Source organism: Coturnix japonica, chromosome 28 (genome assembly GCF_001577835.2).
Source record: "Coturnix japonica isolate 7356 chromosome 28, Coturnix japonica 2.1, whole genome shotgun sequence".
Classification (NCBI taxonomy): domain Eukaryota; kingdom Metazoa; phylum Chordata; class Aves; order Galliformes; family Phasianidae; genus Coturnix; species Coturnix japonica.
The window spans coordinates 3,265,035-3,289,273 of NC_029543.1; the positions used below are offsets into that span (position 1 = coordinate 3,265,035).

At 41.8% G+C, this 24,239-nt stretch overlaps 1 protein-coding gene across 5 annotated transcripts in view; it reads left to right on the forward strand.

Annotated features, from left to right (window-relative positions):
• The window catches only part of CPAMD8 (C3 and PZP like alpha-2-macroglobulin domain containing 8), a 40,440-nt gene that overhangs the window by 358 nt on the left and 15,843 nt on the right, over positions 1–24,239 (forward strand). For 3 of the 5 annotated variants that reach the window (XR_004305463.1, XM_015886180.1, XM_015886182.1), the window contains exons 2-29: positions 1,735–1,886; positions 2,305–2,327; positions 3,531–3,696; positions 3,818–3,870; positions 4,312–4,329; positions 5,317–5,371; positions 5,518–5,631; positions 6,358–6,442; positions 6,719–6,827; positions 7,295–7,522; positions 7,684–7,854; positions 8,214–8,342; positions 10,222–10,411; positions 10,849–11,021; positions 11,128–11,277; positions 11,419–11,580; positions 12,681–12,823; positions 13,657–13,722; positions 16,193–16,424; positions 16,896–17,049; positions 17,663–17,805; positions 18,245–18,296; positions 18,977–19,275; positions 19,765–19,990; positions 20,504–20,680; positions 22,112–22,193; positions 23,707–23,863; positions 24,093–24,167. Coding sequence is in view for 4 of the 5 variants with exons in the window: in XM_015886180.1 (XP_015741666.1) it covers positions 1,735–1,886; positions 2,305–2,327; positions 3,531–3,696; positions 3,818–3,870; positions 4,312–4,329; positions 5,317–5,371; positions 5,518–5,631; positions 6,358–6,442; positions 6,719–6,827; positions 7,295–7,522; positions 7,684–7,854; positions 8,214–8,342; positions 10,222–10,411; positions 10,849–11,021; positions 11,128–11,277; positions 11,419–11,580; positions 12,681–12,823; positions 13,657–13,722; positions 16,193–16,424; positions 16,896–17,049; positions 17,663–17,805; positions 18,245–18,296; positions 18,977–19,275; positions 19,765–19,990; positions 20,504–20,680; positions 22,112–22,193; positions 23,707–23,863; positions 24,093–24,167 (3,784 nt within the window). In the remaining variant the exon portion in view is untranslated. Of the gene's footprint in view, positions 1–1,734; positions 1,887–2,304; positions 2,328–3,530; positions 3,697–3,817; positions 3,871–4,311; positions 4,330–4,667; positions 4,799–5,316; positions 5,372–5,517; positions 5,632–6,357; positions 6,443–6,718; positions 6,828–7,294; positions 7,523–7,683; positions 7,855–8,213; positions 8,343–10,221; positions 10,412–10,848; positions 11,022–11,127; positions 11,278–11,418; positions 11,581–12,680; positions 12,824–13,656; positions 13,723–16,192; positions 16,425–16,895; positions 17,050–17,662; positions 17,806–18,244; positions 18,297–18,976; positions 19,276–19,764; positions 19,991–20,503; positions 20,681–22,111; positions 22,194–23,706; positions 23,864–24,092; positions 24,168–24,239 lie in introns of those variants that run through there. The other 2 variants (XM_015886181.1, XM_015886183.2) reach the window with 2 other exon arrangements.

A 24,239-nucleotide genomic window follows, 5' to 3' on the forward strand; every position in this document is an offset into this window, starting at 1 on the left:
GTTTGTACTCGCCGGTGCAAAAGCGCATAGGAGAGAAGAAGAAGGAGAGGAGGGGGAGGGAAGTTATCCTTAGAACTACCTGTGTGCGGCTCCTCCAGCGCGGGGCTGCAATGCTTTTATCTGGCAGCAATTATGTCAGGAATCCGGGCTGTGCCGGAGGTAGCGCTGCCGGAGGTTGGGGAGCGCTCCGCTGTGGGACGTCCTACGGGAGAGCGTTTCTCTGCGGGGAAAGTTGGGGTTTTTTGTTGGCTTTTAGAAGTGGAATCCCCGCTTTGTTGCAGCGCGTTTAGGCTCGCTTTGATGAAGGTTTGCTTTGTTCTTTATCCCGGGTGCGTTATGGCTCGTCAGCATCGTGAATGGCCGCATTAACTGAGTGCCACGGTGAACTCATTTTCACTTGCCTGCTAGAAAGTATTTCTTGTCCTGCCAAGTTTTGGTGCAAGCTGACAGAGCCCTCAGTCAATCGTGCTTCAGGGCTCTGTCCAGTCACTGTCAGCTTAACTGTTTAACTGCCAAGCAAAATATTTAGCGTTCAGATGCCGTTTATGTGCTGACTTGCACGGCTGTATCAGCAGGCTGGGACTGCAGGAAGAGCTGCAGCAATTTAGAACAATGTGCATCCATGTGCTTCGCATATGGCACCGCAGCGCTGCGCTTATGTGACAGTTTGAATGGAGTCGTTCCATGCTGGATGCAGATGTTCTCTCCCTCCCTCTCTAAATACATCACTGATGTTTTCCTTAGAGGGAACGTGCAGACTTAGTAGTGATTCTTTTTTTAAATCGTTGTTCTGATGAATTTACAAACCCGATGAGCAGAAGGTTTTGTGTCCATAAATACCCCACCCAGTGTGACCCGAATGCCGCAGAGACCTGAACTTCCTTCGGGATAATGGGATCTCCATGGCAATGAGGCCTGCTGAGAGAGAGACACGGGGCTGGTATTTGATGGAAGATGACTGAGGGGGCTGTAAAACAGCATCGTCTTCACCCCTGGTGATAATTAATCACGGGCTGAAGCAGGCTGACCTGTGGCATTGTGGAAAGGCTGAGAAACTGCTCTTAAACTGTCATACGAGGAGCTGCCTTGTTTAGAAAGTCCTTTTGGGTGGGAGAAAACAACCAACAAAACCCAGACAAATGAGCAAACAGAAAGGTGTTGTGCCATGAAGAGAACATACATGTGTCGCTTATAGCCAAACACACCAAGGAATTCCAAGTTTGTATGACTTTAATTTGATAGCTTTGTGTGATAGCACTGTTTGTCACAGAGGAATGGTGTGGATTCCATTCAGAAACACAGAGATTGTTCTATAGTTGGGGCTGCTAGGGGTGGCTTTAATGCTGTGTGCCTGTTAAGGTAATTCCTCTTTGCTTGGAGTTGGAAAGATGCAGGATGTGATTATTTGATCGGGATGTTCAGTTTCTTTATGATTAGTTAACTGTGCATTGGTTTATTTAGGTCTATGCAATAAACATTCCTGTATTCTGTATACAACAACATTGGTGTCTTTAAATATGAACTGTTAACTCACTTAACTCTGCTCATTCCTACGTTCATTCTGTGCTCCTTTCATGCCGGTTATGTAAGGCTGGGACTGCTGCTGGTTGGAGACATGGCCCCAGATGGGCAGTTCTGGGAACCTGTGTCTGTCCTTCACCTTTTCTTAGCACTGTAAGTGCTGTACAAATAAGATCTCACTCTTATTCTCCCACTTCCAATCTTGCATTTTAGGGGCTATTTGATTGCGGCACCTTCTGTATTCCGGTCCGGTGTTGAGGAAGCTGTGAGTGTGACCATCTTCAATGCTGTCAAGGAGACAACGGTCCAGATTCAGTTGGTTGTGAAAGGAGAAACTGTGTCCCGGGGCCATGGAACTGTTCTGGGTGAGTTCTTGTTGTTCTGAGCTTGGGAGTTACTTAGAGGTACTCTGGGGCATCGTCACTGTCTCTTAATGAATTACTTTGGGTGAAAATGCAGCTGGAACCAAAGTAGGATTGAATTCATTGTTGGCCATGAGTGTTTCCAGGTGTGGTTGTGCTGATGTGGTTTGTATGTATGGGATCCCAACCTTTTTCTCTTTGATACTGGCTGACAGTTGCTAACTAAATTGAAGGGAATGATGCTTACACTTGTGATCGTCATGTGCTGAAGTGAAAATATGGCAGTATTCATCAATCGAGAGAGATTCTGTCAGTGTTGGTTTTGTGTGATTCCGGTTTCAAAAATCCAGGCCCCTTCTACAGCACAACACGCAGTATCTTTCCCTGAGGGAATTAACACAGTCTCTCTCTCTCATTTCAGATAAAGGAACAATCAAACTGAAGGTGAGTGTCAGTTGCCTTGAGGTGTTTTTAATCAGAACATGAGGGACTTGCCTTCAGCCACAGCAGACATTGATCTCTATGGCACGAATAGAGGGTCCCATTCTGGAGGCTCTGCAGGAGGATGGATGATAGAGAATCCAACCAAGTCCATTCCATCAGAATCCAGCTGCCAAGTACTTCCACCTCTAAAGAAAACCCACAACTGAATCTGTGGCTCTGTGCTGTTTTACAGAAGCAGCAGCCCCTATTGCTATGTCAGGGCTGTATGTGGCTCCTGCCAGGAACTGATTGCATCTGAATGAATCTTTTCTATGCAGTGCCATAAGGAAACAAATCTGACTGCTACTGCAGTAGCTGCAGGGATTTGGGAACAGGCCTGGGATGTTGCTGTGGCACAGCACAGTGTGTCTGCATCCTACCAGAAAGAGTTTGATACTTATTTATCCTCTCCTTTACTGGACTTAAATATGGACTTAAATACCTTCTATTCATCACACTGCAAGAAGATGTTATATACAGAGATGTAATGGTAAACATCAGCAATGGTACCAAATGCTGTGGGCTTCTTTATCCAAAGCATACAACTTGCTATGAAATCTGTAGCATCACAGCTGATTTTGGTCCTGTCAGTATTGTTTTAGCCTCAAATTATGACCTGCAATTATAACATTTATATTACCTGAGTTGGTTTGTGGGTTTTTTGTTTTTTTTTTTTTTGTGTTTTTTTTTTAAACTTTTTAATCTACTGTCATTCAAATAGTCTTTTATTTCTCTGAGCAACTGGTTGTGAATGTGTCAGTGTACAATTCTTTTCCCATCAGTTGAGCCACCCATGTCATTCAGAACATGGCTATTTCCCCCTGCAGCCCCATTGGGTTGTTATTTCCCCATTTAATGTATGTCCTCCAGTGAAAGCTGCGCGTGGGATCGGATATTGCTTTACTTGAATGATGAGGAAAAGGCAGAAGAGAATTTCCTGCCATGTTCTTAGCATGACTTTGCCTCCTTTGAAGTTTTTACATAGTAAAATACCCAGCATGATCTTCTTTTTATTGCTAGCACACAGTTGCAGTGCATTGCAACAGGTGACTGATCTTGGCTCACTCCAGAGCCCAGTACTTCAGGGCAGTGACTGCATTCCTAATGTCATGGGGAAGCTCTAGAGCTTTTCTCCTCTAACCCAATGATGTCTTTGTTTTCTAGGTGCCTTCAGGGCTTCGTGGACAGGGACATCTAAAAGTGTGGGGCAACCGCCATGTGACAGAGGAGGGCTACATCTTTCACAATTACACCACAGTAACTATTGATAGCAAAGGATCATCAGTTTTCATCCAAACTGATAAGCCTGTCTATAAACCCAAACAAAAAGGTAATGTGGCCTCGGAGAACTTATCAGGTGCTGGGGCTGCTGTCAAGCAATGCTTCTTGAGATGGAATCCTCTGTTCAGTGCCAGCTGTGATGAACAGTACGTTTCCTTTCCTTCTTTCAGTGCTGATAAATCTGTTCACGGTTACCTCGGACCTGAGGCCATTCAATGACAGGGTAAGGGGAGCTGGTTTACTTCTCACTAGAGTTGTGTTATTTCAAGCTGAAATTCTTGGCCACCTGGATTTTGTTCTGATGGCCTCTGATTCAGGAATGGAGTTGAATTCCTTTGTCTATTTTGGCTTCTCAAGAGATCTGCTGCTTGTTTGCAGTTCTGTTGTTTTAATTTGGTCTCATTGCTGTTGAGGTGCTGTGAAGTTCAACGTAACTGTACTGCAGCAATCACGGGAAGGATTTTCTTACAGATTTATGCTCTGTTCAGATTTTTCACAGATACACAAAGCGTTGCCTTTCCACTCAGGTGCCTGAATGAAACTCTTGTTTCTGAGGCCAGCCTTTGTCCCTTTGTGTGCCATACCTTGTTCAGCACTGGGCCAGGAAGCAGAATGTAGTCTTGTTTCATTACACCCTTTCATTCTTGTTTTTTTTCCCTTTCAGATTGAAGCCTATGTAGTGGTGAGTATCTGCTGATCATTCAGCATGTGTACTGTAGAGGCACAAGGTTGCCATAGCCCTGAGAGGAACAAGCCTAACTTCCCAGTCCATGATGGCCATTCCCAACTCTAACCTACACCATTGTCTGTATTCCTGTGTCTCTAACACATCTTTGTGGTGGTTTTGTTTTGCTTTGTTTTCTTAATCACCATCAAGCATTCTTGTTTTCTACTTCGATTTCAGAAACTCATTCCCATTTTTTTTTAATTTTTATTTTTTGCCTGAGAAGAGCTGGTTAGATTCTCTGGGGTTTATAAATGTAACAGTCCCACTCAATTTCTCCCTTCTTTTCAATGCAGACACAATCCTATCCTTCATCTGGCTGGGCTGGTATAGCAGGGCCAATCTCATCTCTGCACCCACACATTATGATAGTGGAAAATAGAAATTCATGGCAAGGAAAGGGTGCTCCTGTCTTCTTCCTTATGAGGTGAATGAGAGGTTCCTTCTGTGTCTAGTCTTTTTTAAGCCATATGTTTTCTTTTGCTGTCAGCGAGTAGAAGAATTCCCTCTCTTCCTTTGTTTGCATTCTGTCACAGATTTAATGCTGACAAAAACAGCAGGATTAATTTCATCTGGCTTTGCCATCTAAAAAATTGCCTTGTTGGTTGTACTGTTCCCTCTATAAATTGAAAGAAAGCACCTTCAGAAGTCTGCTCATCCCATCCAGAATAGGTGACTTAAGATAGGTGGAAGATCTGCCCCCTGACAGTGCTTGTTTTGTGCACTGGCCACAGAGAGTCCCTAAATGTGCACTGAATTTTAGAAGGCAAATACCCCCCCAGTAAAAATAACTTGAGGAATCTTTGGACAAAAGCTAAATCACATTTGAGCCTTCAGTGAAGCACGTGTCTGTTTACGTACATGTTTTGTTTTGTAAACTAAAGTGGTTGTATTAATGATGCTCACTTTCACTGTGATGTTTCTCATTCCCAAACCTCTATGCAGGATCCTCGGGGGTCTCGTATGATAGAGTGGAGCAATTTAAAGCCATTTTGTTGCGGTAAGTTCAAGATTATTGTAGCTCAGTGTGTTATTCACCTTTGCTGGATCTCACTCACTTCTATTTGTGCTTAATTGTCTACAGTAAGCCCATACGAAGGGTTAATGAGTGACAGAGAGTTCACAGCACATGGCTTTCTTTCTCAGGCATGGTGAATATGAGCTTTCCTTTGTCTGATCAGCCTGTGTTTGGAGAGTGGCTCATCTTTGCTGAAATGCAGGGGCACACATACAACAAATCCTTCGAAGTTCAGAAATATGGTAAGTTATCCAGATTGCCTTGACTGCAACCCAAGCATATTTTGAGGAACAAATCACAGTAAGAGGTTTTTACCAAAGATCGAACACCTGAGAAATAACGTACGCTTCATCAGGAAATGATGGTGGTTGGACTGGATGATATTGTAGGTCTTTTTCAACCTTGGTTTTCTATGAAATGGAGCATCATATTGTGCAATCCATTTGTGTAATTGGTTTTTCTCAGAGATGCTTTCAGTCTGTCATTGCTTACCTTCCTTTCTCAGAGCCCTCCTTGTAGTTCTGAGCTGTGTTTGCCCCTTGGTCTCAGAGTTCCCCTGTATGATGAAAGCCAGCATGCCACCCATGGTTGCTGACCCAATCACACAAGCTCTTGTAGACCCTGACAGCTGCTAATATTGCACCTTCATTCCTGCTACGTTGTGAAGCAAGTTGCCCTCTTTGCATTATATCTAAGAAGGAAAATTTGGACTCAAATCCTGGAACATCGATTCCTCAGAAAGAAGTAAAGCTCTAAGGGTGTACTGATAAGGTCTTGTTGAGGTCATCTTGGTTTGCTCTTCTTATTGATTCCTTCTCTGCTCAGTGATGTTCTACCCCTGTAGCGTTAGTGATGCTGCCCTCATCTGACCACAAGTAGTGAGTTTGTCAGGGCTGTGTATGTTATTGCTGGAATCTGGACAGTAGGATCTCCTTGAAAAAGACTGTTGTCGTTTCCTTTTGTTGTAGTATTACCAAAGTTTGAGTTGCTGATTGACCCACCTCGCTACATTCGTGACCTTACAATGTGTGAAAAAGGAACCGTCCACGCCAGGTAGGAGACAACTGCAATTAAGGCTTAATTACTGTAGGTTGTAGTGCACACATAGGATGGTGCAGTCACTGCAGCTCAGATCTCATCTGCTGAAGACTTTTCAGCTGATTTCTGGTGTAAGAGCCTTCCTAAAACATGATAAAAATGATAGGTTGGAAAACCTTCTGTGGTATTTTTCTTGTTTTCTAGGTGTGCAAGTCACATGGTGCTAGCCTTGATATACTCAGGGAAACAGAAAATAGCTGGAAGTTATTCATTATCTTCTTTCCATTTCAGATATACATTTGGAAAACCAGTGACAGGAAAGTTAATTGTCAATATGACTATAAATGGTGTAGGGTATTACAGGCATGAAGTGGGACACCCTGTCCTCAAGACCACCCAGGTGAGGGAGACCATTGAGTCAGCTGCAATAAAATGCCTCATCTGTATTCTTTGAAGTTAATACTATAGCTCTAATTTGTGTCACTGATGGGAGCTTAGGAAATAAATGGGTATAGCACAGTGAATACGTACGTTTTACATGTTTTTACAATATATGCTGTAATTTGGGGGAAGGAGAATTTGTTGGTATATTATTAATTGTGTTTTAGAGCATGTGGGGCTGAGGGAGAACGTGAGAGTGACAGAGCTGGTCCAGACTATGGACAAGGGAGGAAAACTAAACCAACAAATTCTTGCTTTCTTTCCTCCTCCCCCCAGCCTCCATTAGTTCCCCTTCCCCCCACTCCAAATCCTTTAAAAATACTGCTGCAAATTCCTGTTGAATGCCCTACGCTTTAGATTTGGCTTCTGGGTGCTTTTTGAACGTGTATGCAAACTTGTGTTTCCATTCCCTGATGCACTTGGTAGATTGATGGCTCTGCTGTTTTCGATGTGTGTGTGAAAGACATGATGCCTGCTGATGTCCCGGAGCATTTTCGAGGCACAGTCAATATCTGGGCCACAGTGATCAGCTCTGACGGGAGCAAACAGGTCACGTTTGATGACTCAACGCCTGTTCAGAAACAGCTGATTGATATCAAGTACTCCAAGGATACCAGGAAACAATTCAAACCCGGGCTGCCTTACAAAGGAAAGGTAAGGTTGAAAATAACCTACATGTAGTTGATGCAAAATTATACAGGCTTGGTTTAAAATATGACATCATATTCCAGTGTGCTTTTCCCACCTGAGGTTTCTGTCATTGACCACAGTTGCAAGCAAAGTAAAACATGTTCTATACATGAACTATTGTGTAGGTAGAAGTCACTTACCCCGATGGAAGTCCAGCTGACAGAGTCACTATCCGGATTAAAGCTGAACTCACTCCGAAGGACAATGTTTACACAAGTGAATTGGTGTCAAGAAATGGCCTCGTGGAGTTTGAAATCCCTTCCATTCCTACAGCTGCCCAATATGTCTGGCTGGAGGTGGGTGAAAGCTCTTTATGGGATTAGTGGGCTTTAATGTAACTAATCTTGTCAAACCTGCACTTGTGAGTCTTTACTACAAACAGGAAATTAATGCCTTTTACCTTTGACTTACTGATTTAAGTGCAGCAAACACTTCCCTTTTTCTTACTGCTAATGGAACTGATGTTTATAGCCATTATGAAAAGGTACTTCTCCAAATACAGCTTAACATAGCAATAATGGTCAAATATTTTGAGAATACTTTTGCTATATAAAGACAGCAGTAGAGGTGAGCAGCTAGGTAATATAAAATGGGAGATGGCGATGAAATGTGACTTTTTATGCATGAATAACATTCAGATATCACTTTTGTTAAGACCAAAGTGACAGCAATTGATGGAAGACCATCTGGGGATCAGTACCTGCCAAACTACCTGTCCATCAGTAGCTGGTACTCGCCCAGCAAATGTCACATCCAGCTCCAGGCACCAGATAAACCTTTCCAGGTATGTTGGCTTCGTGCTCCATTATGGCAACAGCTGCATTTCTTGGCTTTGTTCACTTTGCTCTAATTAAATATTTCCAGCCACTTCTATTTCCTGGGGTGCTGGACTGTTGTTGCTTCCACTACAAAGACTGAAGTAGCCATGAAGCAGCTCTATTATTAATATGTTATTTCTCTAAAACTCTCAGTTCAAATCCCAGCTACGTTTGTTCAGTCTTTGGGTTCTCAAACATAATCTTGTTTTCTTACTTAGTTTTGTAGGAGCTTCTCTAATAGTATATTCTTCTGTGTAGAAGTTGTGATGACTTTTTGTTTAATGTGAAAGATCTAATTTAGCCATAATTTCTAATGCATGTTGTTTGGGATTTGCTCTGTGCCAAGGAAGATGCATGTCCCTGAGGGACTGCACATTGCTCCGTAAAAAGCATTGTGGAATGTGGCAATACTTACACACAGTTCTCTGTTATCAGCAGAGCTGTCAGGTTGATTTCAGTCTCACGGTATCTACATAAGAGCATTTTTTATCATTGCATTTCATGGTAGTTTAATGGGTAATTAATCTTCTGCAAGTTTCCTGAGGTATGGAAAGGAGATTATACGCTACTAATCTGAACACATTGTTCTTATTATAACCTGATTAGAACTAATTCTTCTGTGGGAAAGCTGGGAGTTGGATGACCAGCTGATGTGGGAACTGTTTCCCTGCTTTGCCAACTCTTACTGGGTGTTCCAATTAGCTACGTTCATTTTTTAATGGATTGTTTCATCATTTCCACTGGGGAATTCTTAATACTTCAAATATGTAATGTCACGAGGTACTTCTTGGACTCTGTGGCATTCTGATTGTATTTAACCATTGCTAGTTACTTGTATTCAAGTCCTTGCCTTCTTGGCTTATGCTCTTAGTGCTGAAGAGAGATGTTTTTCAAAATGCTATTGAAATTATCAGTTCTGTTCAGTCTTAGGTGGGCGTTGTTATGCTTTAAATGGTAGGAGGATCAGGAGTGGTGTTTGGTGAAGAAATCCTGCATAACATAAGTTTTCATAATCCAGAATCAAGAAGCTTGTGTTTTTCTGGAGGAAAGCTGGCTGTGTATTACTCAAGCTTTAATCATTCCTACTAACCTGACAGAATGCTCTCTCAGTCAGTAGCAGCTTGTCAATATGTAGGTGATTTTTCTATCTCCCGGGTACTCAGTACTAAGCAGGTAGCTCTGGGTATGGGGCTTCAGTGCAGTAAGGCACTGTGCTGCTCTGATGCCCTTTGCAGGCAGCAGATGCCTTTACCCAGGAGAAAAAGGAGCTTGCTTCCTTGTTTGTTTGTATGTTTGACAGCTCCTTGAGTTCCTGACTCAGATTAATAGAAAGGCTTGTGTAATTTGAAAGCATTTTCCCTCAGAAATATTCCTAGTTATGTCAAGTTGAGTTTGTTATTTGTATTAGCATTTGTCATGTGAAAGTAATCACTATACATGATCTCAGTTAAACAGCAAAGACGATCAAACACATCTCTTCCCACCCCCATCACATCTTTCTGTGTTGGGCTCAACCACTGAAGGGATGTCTAAAATTCAACCAATTCTGACAGGCTGCTCTGTGCCAAAAGGCTTAACTTTCAAGATTCCAGAGATTCCTTTATTGTTTTCATTAATGCATGCAACCCCCTGGCCATTCTCTTGCTAGATCTGCAGGCTGAACACAGAAGAGCTGAACACAGAACCCTTTTTACTGTGAAGGAAGTCAGTCAATGCAACAGCATGCATTTCTTAGAAGGGTAGCATCTCTTTTGGTCTGAAACCCAAATAGATTTCTGTATTTTCTAAATGAAAAGCATGCCTTGTAAAAGACCAGATCTTTTGCTTTTCCATCTCTGAGTGCAGGTAGGAGAGGAGGCTTGGATTGCAGTGAAGTCCACGTGTCCTTGCAACTTCACTCTACATTATGAAGTGGCATCGCGAGGTAACATTGTCCTTTCAGGGCTGCAGCCCAGCAACATTACTCAGCAGAGGAGCAAAAGAGCCACGATTCCCTTTGAGAAGAATGTGGATGTCACTCATTTCCCAGGAGCAGGTAGTTAGTGTCAGAAACATGAGCTCTATCCTATTTTCAGGAAAAAAATGCACTGTTCTACAAACCTTAAGCATGCATTTTTGAATTGGATACCCATTAATAAGAAGCGTAGAGTAACAGTGCAAGGAAAGTAGGGATAACTGGCTTGATAACTTCACCATCTATTTCCTTGGTCTTATGTTATTAAAAACACTGGATTCTCTATCCATCTTTTCCATCTGTTCATGTTATAAATACAAACTGCCTATCATCTTGCACAAGACAGAGGGGAGGGGGAGGAAGGGGAAAGATGTAGGGACCAAAAAGAGCTCATGCAGCAGGAACAAGGGAAGAATACAGATCCTTGGTGGGGAGTTCTGTGCCTTGCAGCATTTGGAAAGGGTGGGAGGAGGGTGACTTTATGAATAACCCTGCCATTTCTACCACTTGTATTTTAGCACCTACTGATATCCCTGCAGCAGAGGTTGAAGTCTGCATGACCTTCTTCCGTTTCTCAGTGTCTCACAACATGGCTCCCTTGGGCCGTCTTCTGGTCTATTATGTCAGGGAGAACGGAGAAGGGGTCACAGACAGCCTGCAGTTCTCTGTGAAGTCCACCTTTGAGAATCAGGTATTGGCAGTGCCGCTAATGGAGAGGAGAGGGCGGCATCTCATTGCTTCTGGTTTTCTTCTGCTGTACGCAAGCTGAGATGATGAGTTTAATGTTAAATTCACAGGTTGCAGTGACTCTTTCAGCAAATGAGACCAGGCCAGGTGACGTTGTGAACATCAAGGTCAGAGCTGCAAAGTCAAGCTGTGTTTGCATTGCCACTGTGGATAAGAGCGTCTACTTGCTGAAAACAGGTTTTCAGCTGACAGCCAGTCAGGTAAAATGAGGCTTAAGGCACTGATATCTTTCTCTCTTAATGCCAGTGTCTGCACTTTGCCTTGAGTGAGCAGCCCTTCTGTTCCTTGTACCATACAAGGTTCCTTGTACTATACCATCCTTCTTCCCTTGTACCATACAGGTTTTCAAAGAGCTTGCAGAGTACGATGTATCCGATGCCTTTGGAGCTCTGAAGGAGGAAGGGCACTTCTGGTGGCCAGGCATGTCCTCACGTCGACGCCGTCGATCTTCCGTCTTTCCCTGGCACTGGGACGTCACCAAGGATGCTCGCTTCGCCTTTACAGTAGGAAGCATCGGCCTCAGTTCTCTCTGGAGTGTTTTGTTGCTGGATGTTTGTTCTTTATGTGGGCTTCCCATGCTGACCACTCTTAGAGATAGAGTGGGACAGAGAAACAACGTTATGTGTTTGATCTTTTAGGCTCTTTCCATTTTTAATCCATGTAGCTGCTAATAATAATAATGATCCTTGCTTCCTCTAGATCCTGTGTCTTTCCTCTCCTTTTGTCCTTTTTGCATGTTTAGCTAAATTGATTTATTGTATTGTCTTAAAACCTACAATCTCCCACATATTCTCCATCTCTTAATCACGAGCTCAACTCCTTGTTTAATACCCTCTGCTGCAGGAGTCATTGCTTCTTCTCCACTCCCTGATCTGTTGGGGTTTTTGTTCTGATGTGGCTTTTTTTCCCCTCTTACTGAGAGGCAGAAACTGTTGGGAATAGAGCCACATGTTTATAGCTGGTGTGTGCACATTGATGTGTACCTGATTTATAACAGTTGAGTGTGTATGTGCAAGAAAACAAAGCCTGTGCTCCCTTTGGAGTCTGGGAGCTGCTGTCTCTTATGAATAAGTGCATTTAGGGGACAGAACTGGCAGACAGAGCAAATTCTGTGCTCTTCCTGTGAAGCTGTGCAGGCAGTTTCCATTTTGCTTGGCATTTCTGATGGAGCAGAGCTGGGGATGTCTGACGTGAGATGCCTGCTGACTGCAGCAGAACACACTGGAAACTTTTAGGAAGGGTAAAAAGCTGTAATGTAATATTGCAGGGGGAAAATATGTGGGATAATTTTTCACCTGTAGTTACCTGACAGTCAGACACACACCCAACAGCGTCAGGTATTGCTGAAATGCATTTTTTCAAGCAAACAAGAGCTTTCTCATAAAAACTTCTGCCTATAAAGTGCCTCAATATTTTCACATGAATGGTTGTTTTAATTTTCCATAAAGTCTTGAAAAAAATCCTCATGTTTTAATTGAACTTTACCCCATAAATGTCAGAATATGATTGGAGGGATACTACTCAGAGAAGTTCTTATTGGTACATGCTTTATTATTTCTTTTTTTTTCTTTTTTCTTTTTTTCCTTCGTTTTTATTACCTAAGGAAACCGGCTTGGTTGTAATGACAGATACAGTCAGCTTAAACCACAGGCAGAATGGAGGCATGTACACAGATGAGGCTGTCCCAGCTTTTCAGCCTCACACTGGGACGTTGGTGGCTACGATGCGTTCTAAGGTGGCACAGAGGTAACTTTTGTTTATTCTCCAATTATCCAATTATTTGTCTCCATTGAGACTAAGTGATGTTAGGAAACAACATTCAGTGGTCTCCATGGATTCAACAAAGATCACAACTGACAGCACTTGATTTTTGGTGAAATTCTGTGTTTCCTGTGAGCGTTTGCTGCTTGTCAGTGTGTGCGTGCTAGCCTTGGTTTCGCAGAGATGCTCCCTATTCAGGTGGTGGTCAAAATAGAGAACGTGAGGGACTTCATGAGGAAAAGGCCATGAAGTGCAGCAGCTAATGCTACAAAGTGAGGATGTGCCTTCCCTTTCTATTTCGAACCAACTGATGGTTTCATTTTAAGCGGGGTGAGTTTTGGAGATTGGATAAAGATCAAAAGGCAATGAAACATCTTGGCCAGAAAATCAGAGCAAATCATGAAAACATTAGAGATCAAGGTAACTGCAAGTGGGAGAAAGAGAGGGGAATGTAAAGCAGTGGTTGCAGCAATTGATTATAGTAAGGCCCTATGATGACTTTGTGGGTACTGTACTGTGAATTTTGCCTTTGGTTTTACTTGGTGAAAGAATTTGGACTCTTTTATTTTTTATTTATTTATTTTTTTAAAGTCTATTTATACATCTGGACTGTTTAATGTGTGCACACCATGAGTTGGGAAGGCTATGGGATTTGTGCTGTAAATTATGCACCCATTCACTTTGATGTGATTCTGTGCTAATAAGAGTTGGGTTTCATCACCTGATCTGCATTGGGCTGACAGCAGCAACTTAACTAACTGATGTCCAAACTACCTGCTGGAAAGAGTTTATTGCTAAAGGATTATTTCTTGTTCTAGCAGAGCTGAGAAGAGAAAAAGAACCTTCTTTCCAGAAACGTGGATATGGCACTGCCTCAACGTCAGGTAATGAAGGGAAATTCCTGTATTAATACCCAGCGGGTTGTGTCCTATTCAAGCAACGTTCTTTAAAGCATACTGAAGCCACAGTGTTGTTTTGCTTTTTATTGTTTATCAGTAATCTTTCTTCATAACAACAATCCATAAATGTCACCTTCAGCTGGTACATGTGCTGGTGCTGTTTTCCACATCTGTTCTAGCATCAGCTGCAATGCTGTGGTGATTAAATTGTTTCAGAGTGATGTTTACATGGAGGTGGAGGAAGAATGGTGCTCCTGTGAGTGCTGCTCATGCACCACTGAGTATTCTGAGTATTCTGTACCAACTGTTCTCCAAATTACACTGAGTCCTTCCTTTCTCTTTCATCTCCTTCTAATCTTAATTTATTACGCGATAAATCTTGGGTTTCCACAACTGGAATTAAAACGAATAACAGATAATGATCTTTACTAGAAATGACACATCTAGGATCATTAGAAGCAATCGTTGAAAAACTTCTACAGGTCTGCAAGTAAACTTCACACTCAATAAGCGTTTGTAAATTAAATTTGACAAGAACTTGCAGCAAGTGTATTCAAATCTGCTCAATTGAGCATGAAATATGCTTTGTAGAAATACACAAAGAATTCCAGAAGTGCCTCTTTGGGCCTCAGCAAGCTGGGGTAGTTAATTATGAGTAGGAGAGCGTGGAAGAAGTAGTTGCATTTTTCTCTACTTCATTTCATTGGAAACAACTGACAACTGAGCAGAGCATTGCTTGCTTTCCCCTCCTTTGAACACAAGACTTCTTTTTTTTTTCTTTTTTTTTTTTTCCCCTTTTACCATTTATGATTATAATTATTCAATCATCAAAAAAAAAAAGAAAGAAAAAAAGAAACAAAAGCCTCACGTCGACTTCCCAAACCAGTCCTTAGAGCCTGGCTGGAGGGTCGAATGGCTGGAAATGTGTGTGTGCTTTGGCCCCCCGCCCAGAAGAGTAAGTGCCCTCATGTGTGAAAATAATGTTAATGCTGATTATGGGCTGAAATCCCAGTGGAAGGAACATCAGCTGCAACAAATTGTCTGGTTAAACAGGCTGGAGTGCTGCCAGCCCTGGAGGTAGGATGCCCTTCTGCTTATTCTTCAAGGCTGAAGTTTCTTGCAGGGTTTGACGACTGAGCTCCAGGTAGTGACGACCTAAATAATAGAAAAATGCATCATTTCCTTAGTTACAATACCAGTCCAAGGAGCAGTACATGATATTCACTAACTGTCTATTGACTAACATTTGTAATAGTACCTTGGGCTTGCTGAAAAGTACAAAGACTTGCTTGAGGTGGTGGTAGTTGACACCTCACTGGTACCCAGCATTTGAGTAGACTTCTGGGCTAAAAAGCAGCAAAGACACAACTCTTCAGTTTGTTCTGGATGTGAATCAATAGGGATTGCAGCACTGGACAGCAGTGTGTTATGCTGTGAAGCTTATACTGAAGAACTTGCTTTCTTGCTTTCCATGCCAACGAAGATGGATGTTGCTTCAAAAGATGATGAAGCCAGCAGCAAGTGTATTGAGCTCAGAGGAATAAATAAGGACTTGAGAGAAAACAGGCTTGGGGTGTGCTCATAACTGCACCAATCATCCTGCCAGCTGAGCCATGAAATGGCTTTTGTTCTTGCTTTAGTTTTCTGTTCCAGGCAATAACAGAGCTCCTTTGCAGGAGGGAAATTGCGATGTCTGTGGAACAAAATTGATTTTTTTATTATTGCGAAGCATGGAGGAATATAACAGCTTATGATATCCTATTGTGGTACGCACAGTAAAGCTGAATAGTCAGAATATAAATCTTTGGTAATTAGTATTAAAGCTCTCTTGGAGAAAATGGTGGTTTGGGATGTTTTCTGAGCAAGGCATTCTAAAAGGCAACCAACCAAAATGTTCCAGATCAAAACACGCTCCCATGCACAGGCCATTGCTGAACCTTATGTCTGGGGAAGTTCTTCTTTGGCCTTACATTCAAGTGCAGTCTCTAATGTGGCAGCGTACAGAAAAGCAGTGGATTCCAACAAAAACTGCTTGTATTTCATTATATCAAATATGGTGAGTAATACAGCTTATTGCCCGACTGTTTTTAGCTAGGATTCTGTTGTGGATTTTTTTTCAGTGCAGACGTTTCCCTGTGAGGAAACAGTCCCGCTAGTGAGGGTGCAAATATTTGTATGGCTTTTAATCCAGTAACCGTTTGTATTACTGTGCTCTGCAGAAGCCACTGGTTGCTGTTCTCCTTATAAATGCTCATAGTTATCCAAAATCTTGACACTTAGCAGAAAGAAATTGAGTCCTTTATAAGCTGCTGCTGCTGAGCAGGTACTGATGCGATGCTGTACACTCAGATATGGAGGGAAATAACTAAAGTGTTTGGCTCTATGTGATTTAGCATCATTCATATGCATTTCATTAAGCCAATTAACCCATTTTCCTCCCTGTTCTCCTTGGCAGTAATACATCAGGAGAAGCAGAACTGCATGTGGAAGTGCCAGATTCCATCACTACGTGGATAACCGAAGCTGTGGGTCTATCTGAGGAGAAGGGGTTGGGCATTGCCAGTCAAACGGAGCTGAAGACCTTTAAGCCTTTCTTCATCGATTTCACGTTGCCATACCACGTCATCCGGGGAGAACAGACCAAAATCCCATTGACTGTCTACAATTACTTAACTGTCTGCGTAGAGGTAACAGCCCTCTTCGTTCCTGTTGCTAAGTCAGTAAATTGTGGGTTATGATCAACCTTCTCTGAGATGTAGACAGTGTATAAGGATAACAGAATGATAAGCTCAGTCTGAGTGCTTTGAAGATAGAAGTATTGCTTTTTCGGTGCTAATAAAAATCACTGCTTTGTGTACTTTTAACTTGAAATAACTGTAGTGGTTTTGTGATGCTTCAGAAATCCAGATATTGAGAAATGTAGGGAAGACAATGAGAAATGGAGGAATTTCCTCCATGGTCATAAAGCTGCTGACTGAAAGCAGTTTGATTTGAAAGAACTTCTTGCAAGGAATATTTGCTCTGTAGATATTTTCTTCTCCGGTGCTTTACCTGCTTGGTTCTTGTGGTATCGTTCTAAACAGCAGGTGAAGAAATCCATGATAAATGATGAACAACAGATGAAATCCATGATAAATGACCTTCATGCATCTTCACAGGTACACGTGAAGATTTCTGTTCCGAAAGGCATAAAGTTTGTTGGGCATCCTGGGAAGCACCATCTGACAAGAAAGAAGTGCGTTGCCCCCGGGGAAGCTAAACCCACCTCTATTGTTTTGTCCTTCAGCGAGCTTGGACTGAGCAACATCACTGGTAGTACAGAGATAAAAACCAGCTTGTTCCTTCAAGGAGTTTCACAAATGTTTCTTCTTCCTCTTTCAGAAGAAATGTTTTCTTCCCCCAGCGCCCCAAAGTAGAACCAGTATTTCATTTGCTGCCAGCTTTGCTTTCTAGTCTCATTTGTTTCTTACAAATTGATTCTGTAACTGCAATGCACTGTAGGGTCCTTCTGAGCAAACTTCAGCAGATTCCCAGGTCATTAATTTGCCTGTTGTGTGATATGTCGCTGTGTATGGTTGTGACCTATTACATCTTCCTGAAGAGATCAGGGTGAATTTTTAAGTAAGAGAATAGCATCAAATTATTTACATCTTCTAAGAAAGTAATTGTCAATAGTGAAAACTGTGCAGCACAGGGAACTGGGAAGGAGTTCCTGTATTGCCCTGCAACTGTCAAGGTATTGCCCAATTCTGGATGTGACCATCCAGATATTTAAGTAAAGAAGGCAACATAAAAGGTGTAATTACAAAGCATTTGATGAGTTGTTAGTCAACTGCATCTAGTTAGTTCAGATAAATGCCTTGAATTCCTGTAGATCAGGGAATCTATCTTGAAATCTCTGCTGCTTTTCCCTTCTGTTTCTTAGCAAAAGCTTTTGCTTATGGTGGAACTAATTGCTGTCAGAATGGGATGCAGACCTCAAAGAATGGCAAGCACTCAGAAGACAGTTATGTGGACAAAAGGACCCCAGTTGGAGTGGATTATGTTCGCAGTAGTGTTGTTATTGAGGTAGGAAAAATACCCCCAATGTGTGTTTGGGCAAATCATGGAAGTCTTTAGGTAATATATGCGAGTAGATCTGTGAAAACTGTCAGATTTATCACATCTTAAAATAATTGGGAATAATCAGTGTTTGTGGTACAAGAAGGGCCAATTTGGTTCTGAGTTTGTGCTGGTGAATTTCAATACTGCTCAGAGAAAAAAAGGATAGAAATTGCACTGGGTTTGGTTGCTCTGTCAGTCTAAGAAATGTGCTGTAATGTGGGGCTCACTGGTGGTGGTTGGTGTATCTGTAGCTAGCAGCATATGGCGCAATACTATTTCTCTAAAGGATGTAAAACACTGTACAGCATCAGAATATTGCATGTGTTTTGTAAGTAAAGCTGAATAGCTGTCAGTGCTAATCCAAGCTCTATAATGTTACAAATGGATTTCTGTCTTTATATAGCCAGAGGGACTGTCAAGAGAGTACACCTATAGTGTGTTCTTCTGCCCAAATGGTAAGCTCATGATTTCAGTGAGGTAATACCAAGTTTGTTTGATTGAGTTATAAATAGAAAGATGTGGCTTCATCCCATGGGAGCGGGGAGAGGAATCTTTGTTTCTGTGTCTGATTTATGAGTTATGTTGTGTAGGAAGAGCTTTCTGAATAGAGCCCTTCTTACCTGGCTGGCTAATTACAAATTTGCTCTAACTGCCCAAGGAACTTCTGGAAATGGCAATTAAATTCCTTTACTTCATGAAACAGTTCGAGTATTCAGCACTGTGGACAGAAACTGTGCTTGTAGTATATTTTCAGCAGATGTTTTAAAGTTCAGTTCTGGAATCAGTGTGTTCTTTCTACTGGAGGTTTGGATAGCTCAGACAGAGCTCCACAGGCTAACAGAGATGCTTTTGACTGCTCGATTAGAAAGATCTCTTGCTTGCTTCACAAGGAGTCTACCTAAGCAGTTGCAATTGTAGGATCTTCTATATTGAAAGGGAGTAGGAGATGGGAAGAAACATCAACATACATTTTATAGTTTAAGAGAATTAAGAGAAGGGGGGTGGGAAGGAATGCATGCTTAGGATAGGTTTGTTTGTTTAAATTTTAGCAGTTGGCTGTGGATTAGATTGGGGGGTTTTTTTAATGTGCGAGGTGAACTCTAATGCATAAACATCCCGTTATTTTTCTGACTAGAGAAAATTCACATTTCTACACCTAACAAATATGAGTACCAATACATGCAGAAGCCTGCCCAGATGACACACTTCGACATTGCAGTGAAGGCACACAATGATGCTCATGTGGCACTGTCCTCTGGTCCCCACGACATGGCGGAGATGACAGAGATTGTTATTGGTGGACATCAAAATACTAAAACGTGGATTTCCATCAGCAAAATGGGTGAGCCAGTGGTCAGCAGAGACACAGCTGGTATCCTGTCCTGGGATGAATTCCGCAGCTTCTGGATCAGCTGGAAAAATGGGATTATCCAGGTGCTGAATTTCTCTGTGTAAAATAGTCTGTGGGATCCCTTGCTCCAAATCTTCTTAAAGAATCATATATGTGTCGGAGTTTCATTAGTTATATTGCTGCCTTCTTCCATTTGATTTTCCTATGTGAAGTCTCAATCAGGCTGTTTCTGAATGCATTTGCTTACCACATTATGCCCTCAGGACCTTTAGTCTTCAATGTTCTCAATGCTAAGTCTGCTGAAAGATTGGACTAGGTGATCTTGTAGGTCCTTTCCAACCTTGTGATTCTATGACTCTATGGCTTGGAGGTCAAGTCTATGTAGTTCTCATCAAACTTTCCTGTTTTTTTTGTTTTTTTGTTTTTTTTTTTTGTGAGTGGGAAAGAGAAAGATACTGGTCCACTTACAGTATTCTCTGATGCACACATAGGTTACTGCATCCGAGGACACAGAACAGGCTGATTTCACATGGATGGGTTCTTGGAACTGCATGACTTCTTGTTCCTTTCAGGTTGGCCATGGTGCTCGGGTGCTAAATGAATCTATTATTGTGGAGTGGACAGTCCCCAAGCAGTTCGAGGTGAAGTACATTGGCTTTTCCACAGGCTGGGGGTCAATAGGAGAGTTTAAAATTTGGAGGAAAGAAGAGACTGATGAAAATCACAATGAAGCATTTACTCTTGGAGTTCCCCACAACATAATTCCAGGATCAGAAAGAGCTACAGCTTCAATAATAGGTATCAATTGTGAGGAGGTATCCTTGGGTGTTAATTATCAAATACAAGGAGATACTTCCATCTGTTACTTGCTTCTGACCAGTATTTGAGTAATATGGACAGGATAAAGTAACCACAGGCAGTTTAAAAAGATAAATGCTGCATAATTATTAGTCACTTGAACCATGTTTGAGATGATGGTAGTTAAAGCAGATACTCTCTAAGGACTTAGCAGGTGAACTGTCTACTATAATTGGTGGTATTCATTTCATTGTTGTCGTAATCATATATTGTACTAGCTGCATTCTAAACTAGTCAATTAGTCACAGATAATCAAGCTCTGATATTTCTTTATTCCAGCCAAAGCTTGAAGAGATAAGGCTGAACATTTTAAGGACTTCCCGTTTATTCTATCATTTAACTGTGTAGCGAGTAGAAATTAGTGTAGTGTTTTAATTCTTGTTAATCATAAGGCATAAAAAGAAGCAGAGCATAATTCCTGGGTTTTGACCCTATCACTTCTTCTTTAACCAGGAGATGTGATGGGTCCCACATTAAACAACTTGGACAATCTTCTGCGATTACCGTTTGGATGTGGAGAGCAGAACATGATCCACTTTGCTCCTAATGTTTTTGTCCTGAAATATCTGCAGAAAACCAAGCAACTCAGTCAAGAGGTGGAAAGTGAAGCTACTGATTACCTTGTTCAAGGTAAGCCATTAGACTTACAGTTTTCAGAAGGAGAAAAGGCTTGCAAGACAGAGGAGGGTTTTGTTCTTACTAATGGAGAGCATCCCAAGTGATGAAGAGTCATCATTTTTTGCAGGACAGTCTGTCAGGTTAATAGATTTTGACGGCAAGATGTTTTCCCCTGATACATAGCCTGTATTTCCCTTTGGTTACTCCTCATTTATATACTTGTCTGTAGGTTTCCTTCTTTCTAGCATACATACACTTGGGTAACATTTCTGTGTCTACAAATCTCAGGAAGTGATAGAAATCTAACTGTAGTCAATCTATATATTAAGTTCTTTTTTGCCTTCTTCCTCAATTATCTTTCAAGACCTTTAATCACAACATCAGAACTCTTCTCTGAACTTTCTACAGTTTATCAGTGTTTCCTTGGTAACAGCGTGCACGGATGTAAGTTAGCGTGCAGAGCAGTTGTTCTAGAGGCCTATAATAAAGGTGCTTTTCTGTCCTTGTCAGCGGCCTGTCCTTTCCCTCTAAGCAGCTCATAGCAATCTGCCTTTTCATAGCTGTTTTTCTCAGTGTTTGTTTGGGAAGAGCCACTTGCAAATTCATTTGTAACTAAATACAATTCTCAGGTGCAAAAAGAACTTGGAGATGATTAGCGAAAACAAGAATGACCCAACGAGACAGCTATCTCTTGTATGAGTCAGATAATAGCCATGTCATGAAATCAGAGGTGACAGGGTTAGGCAGTTCTCCTATGAAAATATAAACATAAAATGTAATCTGTAATTTATTTATTGTCTTCAGCAGCAAAAGGCTGGAGCTGCTCCCTCCAGCTGTTTCCTTTGTGATTTGTTGTGTTTGCTGATAGTAGTAATAGAAAGGGAATTTTTTTTAATAGCCTGAATCATTTTTTCTCCTTTTTATTATCATTTGGTTCTGTTTCTTTTCATGAATCTGCAAACTTTCCAGGTTTTTGGCTCCAACCGCTGCCTGTTAATTAGCCCTTACAGAAGAAATCCTCAAGAGGTTTAAACCTCTGTGCTTATTGGAGCCCTGTCAAGTCCAAAGTTGAGATGAGAAGTCTCTTTTCTCACTCTGGAGGTCTTTTGTGACTCACCAAGCCAGAATTTTTTTTAATATACAGCGTTTCAGAAACTTAACGTTCTACTTGCTGTCAATAGATGCGTTGCTTAGCAAGAGATTAAGGGCTGGAGAAATAATGGTTCATTCATTTGTCTCCCAGAGCGTGTGTAGTCTTACAGATGTTTGCCTGCACAGATTCCTGAATGCGCTGCTCTGTCAAATGCAGCAGAATAAGAAGTTGCCTCGGGCAGCAGAATCCTTTACAGTAGTGCCAGATGGTCCGAATCTTCATTCACTTCAAATGCTTGCTTTGCTCTGTGTGAGGATTTTGGACTCCCACAATTCTTTCTCAACTTGCAGGCTACCAGCGCCAGCTGACCTACAAGAGGCAGGATGGCTCATACAGCGCGTTTGGCGAGAGGGATTCCTCAGGGAGCATGTGGTGAGCTGCTATTTAAAGTGGGGTTAGGAAACTCAGTGTTTGCTAAATGGGAGAACATGCCACTGGCAAAGAAAAAAGAGTCGTTTTCCAACTTCCATCGTGGTGTCACACAGTATGGAACAGAAATAATATTCTGTGACTATAGGCTTACTGTTGAAGTGCTGCTGGATGCTTGTACTACGTGAGTAGGTGTGCTGTAATGACTTCAACACTCACTGGAAGTTTGGATGGTCTCATCTGCCGCTGTGTCTGGGCTTTAGGTGCTGGTGTTGTGGTTTAGGGTCATGTTTGCTCTACAGGAATTGGAGTAGCAATGTCTGAGGTACTTTGGGCACCTAATTCCACCAGGAGAAATGGGGCTTCACCTGAAGCATGTACAGAAAGCTTGCTGTCTCTGGAAGCAGTGGAGATTTCTGCCAGGGTAGAAAACAAACTGAACAATGTCATCTTTAAGTGCTTTGTATCCCCTTGCAGGTGAAATGGAATGGTATGGATTTGTGCCCTGAGAATGGGAAGTACAGGGTCTTCCAGAGTGAAACGTAGTGAGAATCAGAAATTGTGATCCTGGAGGATAAGCTTGTCTCAGTAATGCCCTCCTTAAGGAACCGTAGCCCTCCTTAAGGCGCTGTGTTTCATCAGTGCAGCAACTCACATCTCATAGATCCTTGACTCCATTTGTTAGTTTATGCTGCCATTTGGCTTCTCCATTTACTCTCATTTTGCTTTAAGCTAATTCTCTTTGTGAACTCATCAGAGGGGAAATACCACTCCTACGATGCCGTTGCCTTGCTGTTTTTAAGATAGTGAACTTTTATCTCAGATCTGGCATCTTCCATTCCCCCATGTAAAACATGGTGACACAGAATTACTTAACACTTGAAAAATCCCTTGCCAAGCAGCATGCTTTCTACCCTCCCATTCCTCAGGGCCTTATAAAACGAATGATTCAATCTCCCAGAGCTGGCCAGAGTTTGCTCTAGTTGCGTGTCAGAGGTTTAGAATTCCAAACCCACTTCTGTTGCTTTCTTAAGTCTTAATTCTGTATGAAGTCTAACAGAACCTTAGATTAAAATAGTGGCTCTGGATCTTTATCTATTTATTTATTTATTTCATGTAAGACAGTAACAGAATTGGATAACTTCTTCTTCTTTCTCCTTTGCAAATATCTGTAAAGGCAGCAGCTTTTAACTTTAAGCCTTTAATAACTTGAGCATCAGTGGAAGGTAATTGAAGCTCCTAAAAAGAGTAATTGAATTTCAGTGTCATAACTAAAACAGGCGTATCTTCCAGTCACGCTTTTCAGTGTAATTTGTTGACCCTTAACCCCGCTCTTGTTCAGAAGATGGAGCAGTTTTAGAGCCTTCATGTGCCATGCTTTATCTAAACAACATTCAGCATTTTCCCCACGAGATTTTCAAAGTTTGTGCTTTTTTGTTTTATTTATTGTTTTCTCTTTATATATACGTGACATTGGAGTAGTTTGGTCACTGAGGATGGGGATTTGTTTTTACAGGCTGACAGCATTTGTCCTCAAGTCCTTTGCACAGTCTCGGGGCTTTATTTTCATTGACCCAAAAGAACTCACAGCTGCAAAGGAGTGGATCATTCAGCATCAGAAGGAAGATGGCTCTTTTCCTGCTATGGGCAGGATTCTAAATAAGGACATTCAGGTAAAGACTAAAAGCAACCAGTAAGTGTATTTTTAAAGATATTTCCAAAGCAGGAATGGATGAATTTTCCTTATGCCTGGTATGAATAGCAGTCATAGTGTGGTCCTAGGCTATTGCTTGGGAATGGAAGCTACAGCATTGAGCTGGGATCCTTACTTCCACTCTTGCTTATTCAGCATCTTTTCCTTTTGTTTTTTTATCTTGGTGACTTTGTTTTCTTTGCCCCCAGGGTGGAATCCATGGTAAGATCTCCCTGACAGCTTACGTGGTTGCAGCTCTTTTGGAAACAGGTGTAACTTCTGAGGTAAAACTGAGAGCAGCTCTTGTGTTCTGTGTGTCCTAGAAATCCTCATTCTTTCCTTTAGCTTGATTATGT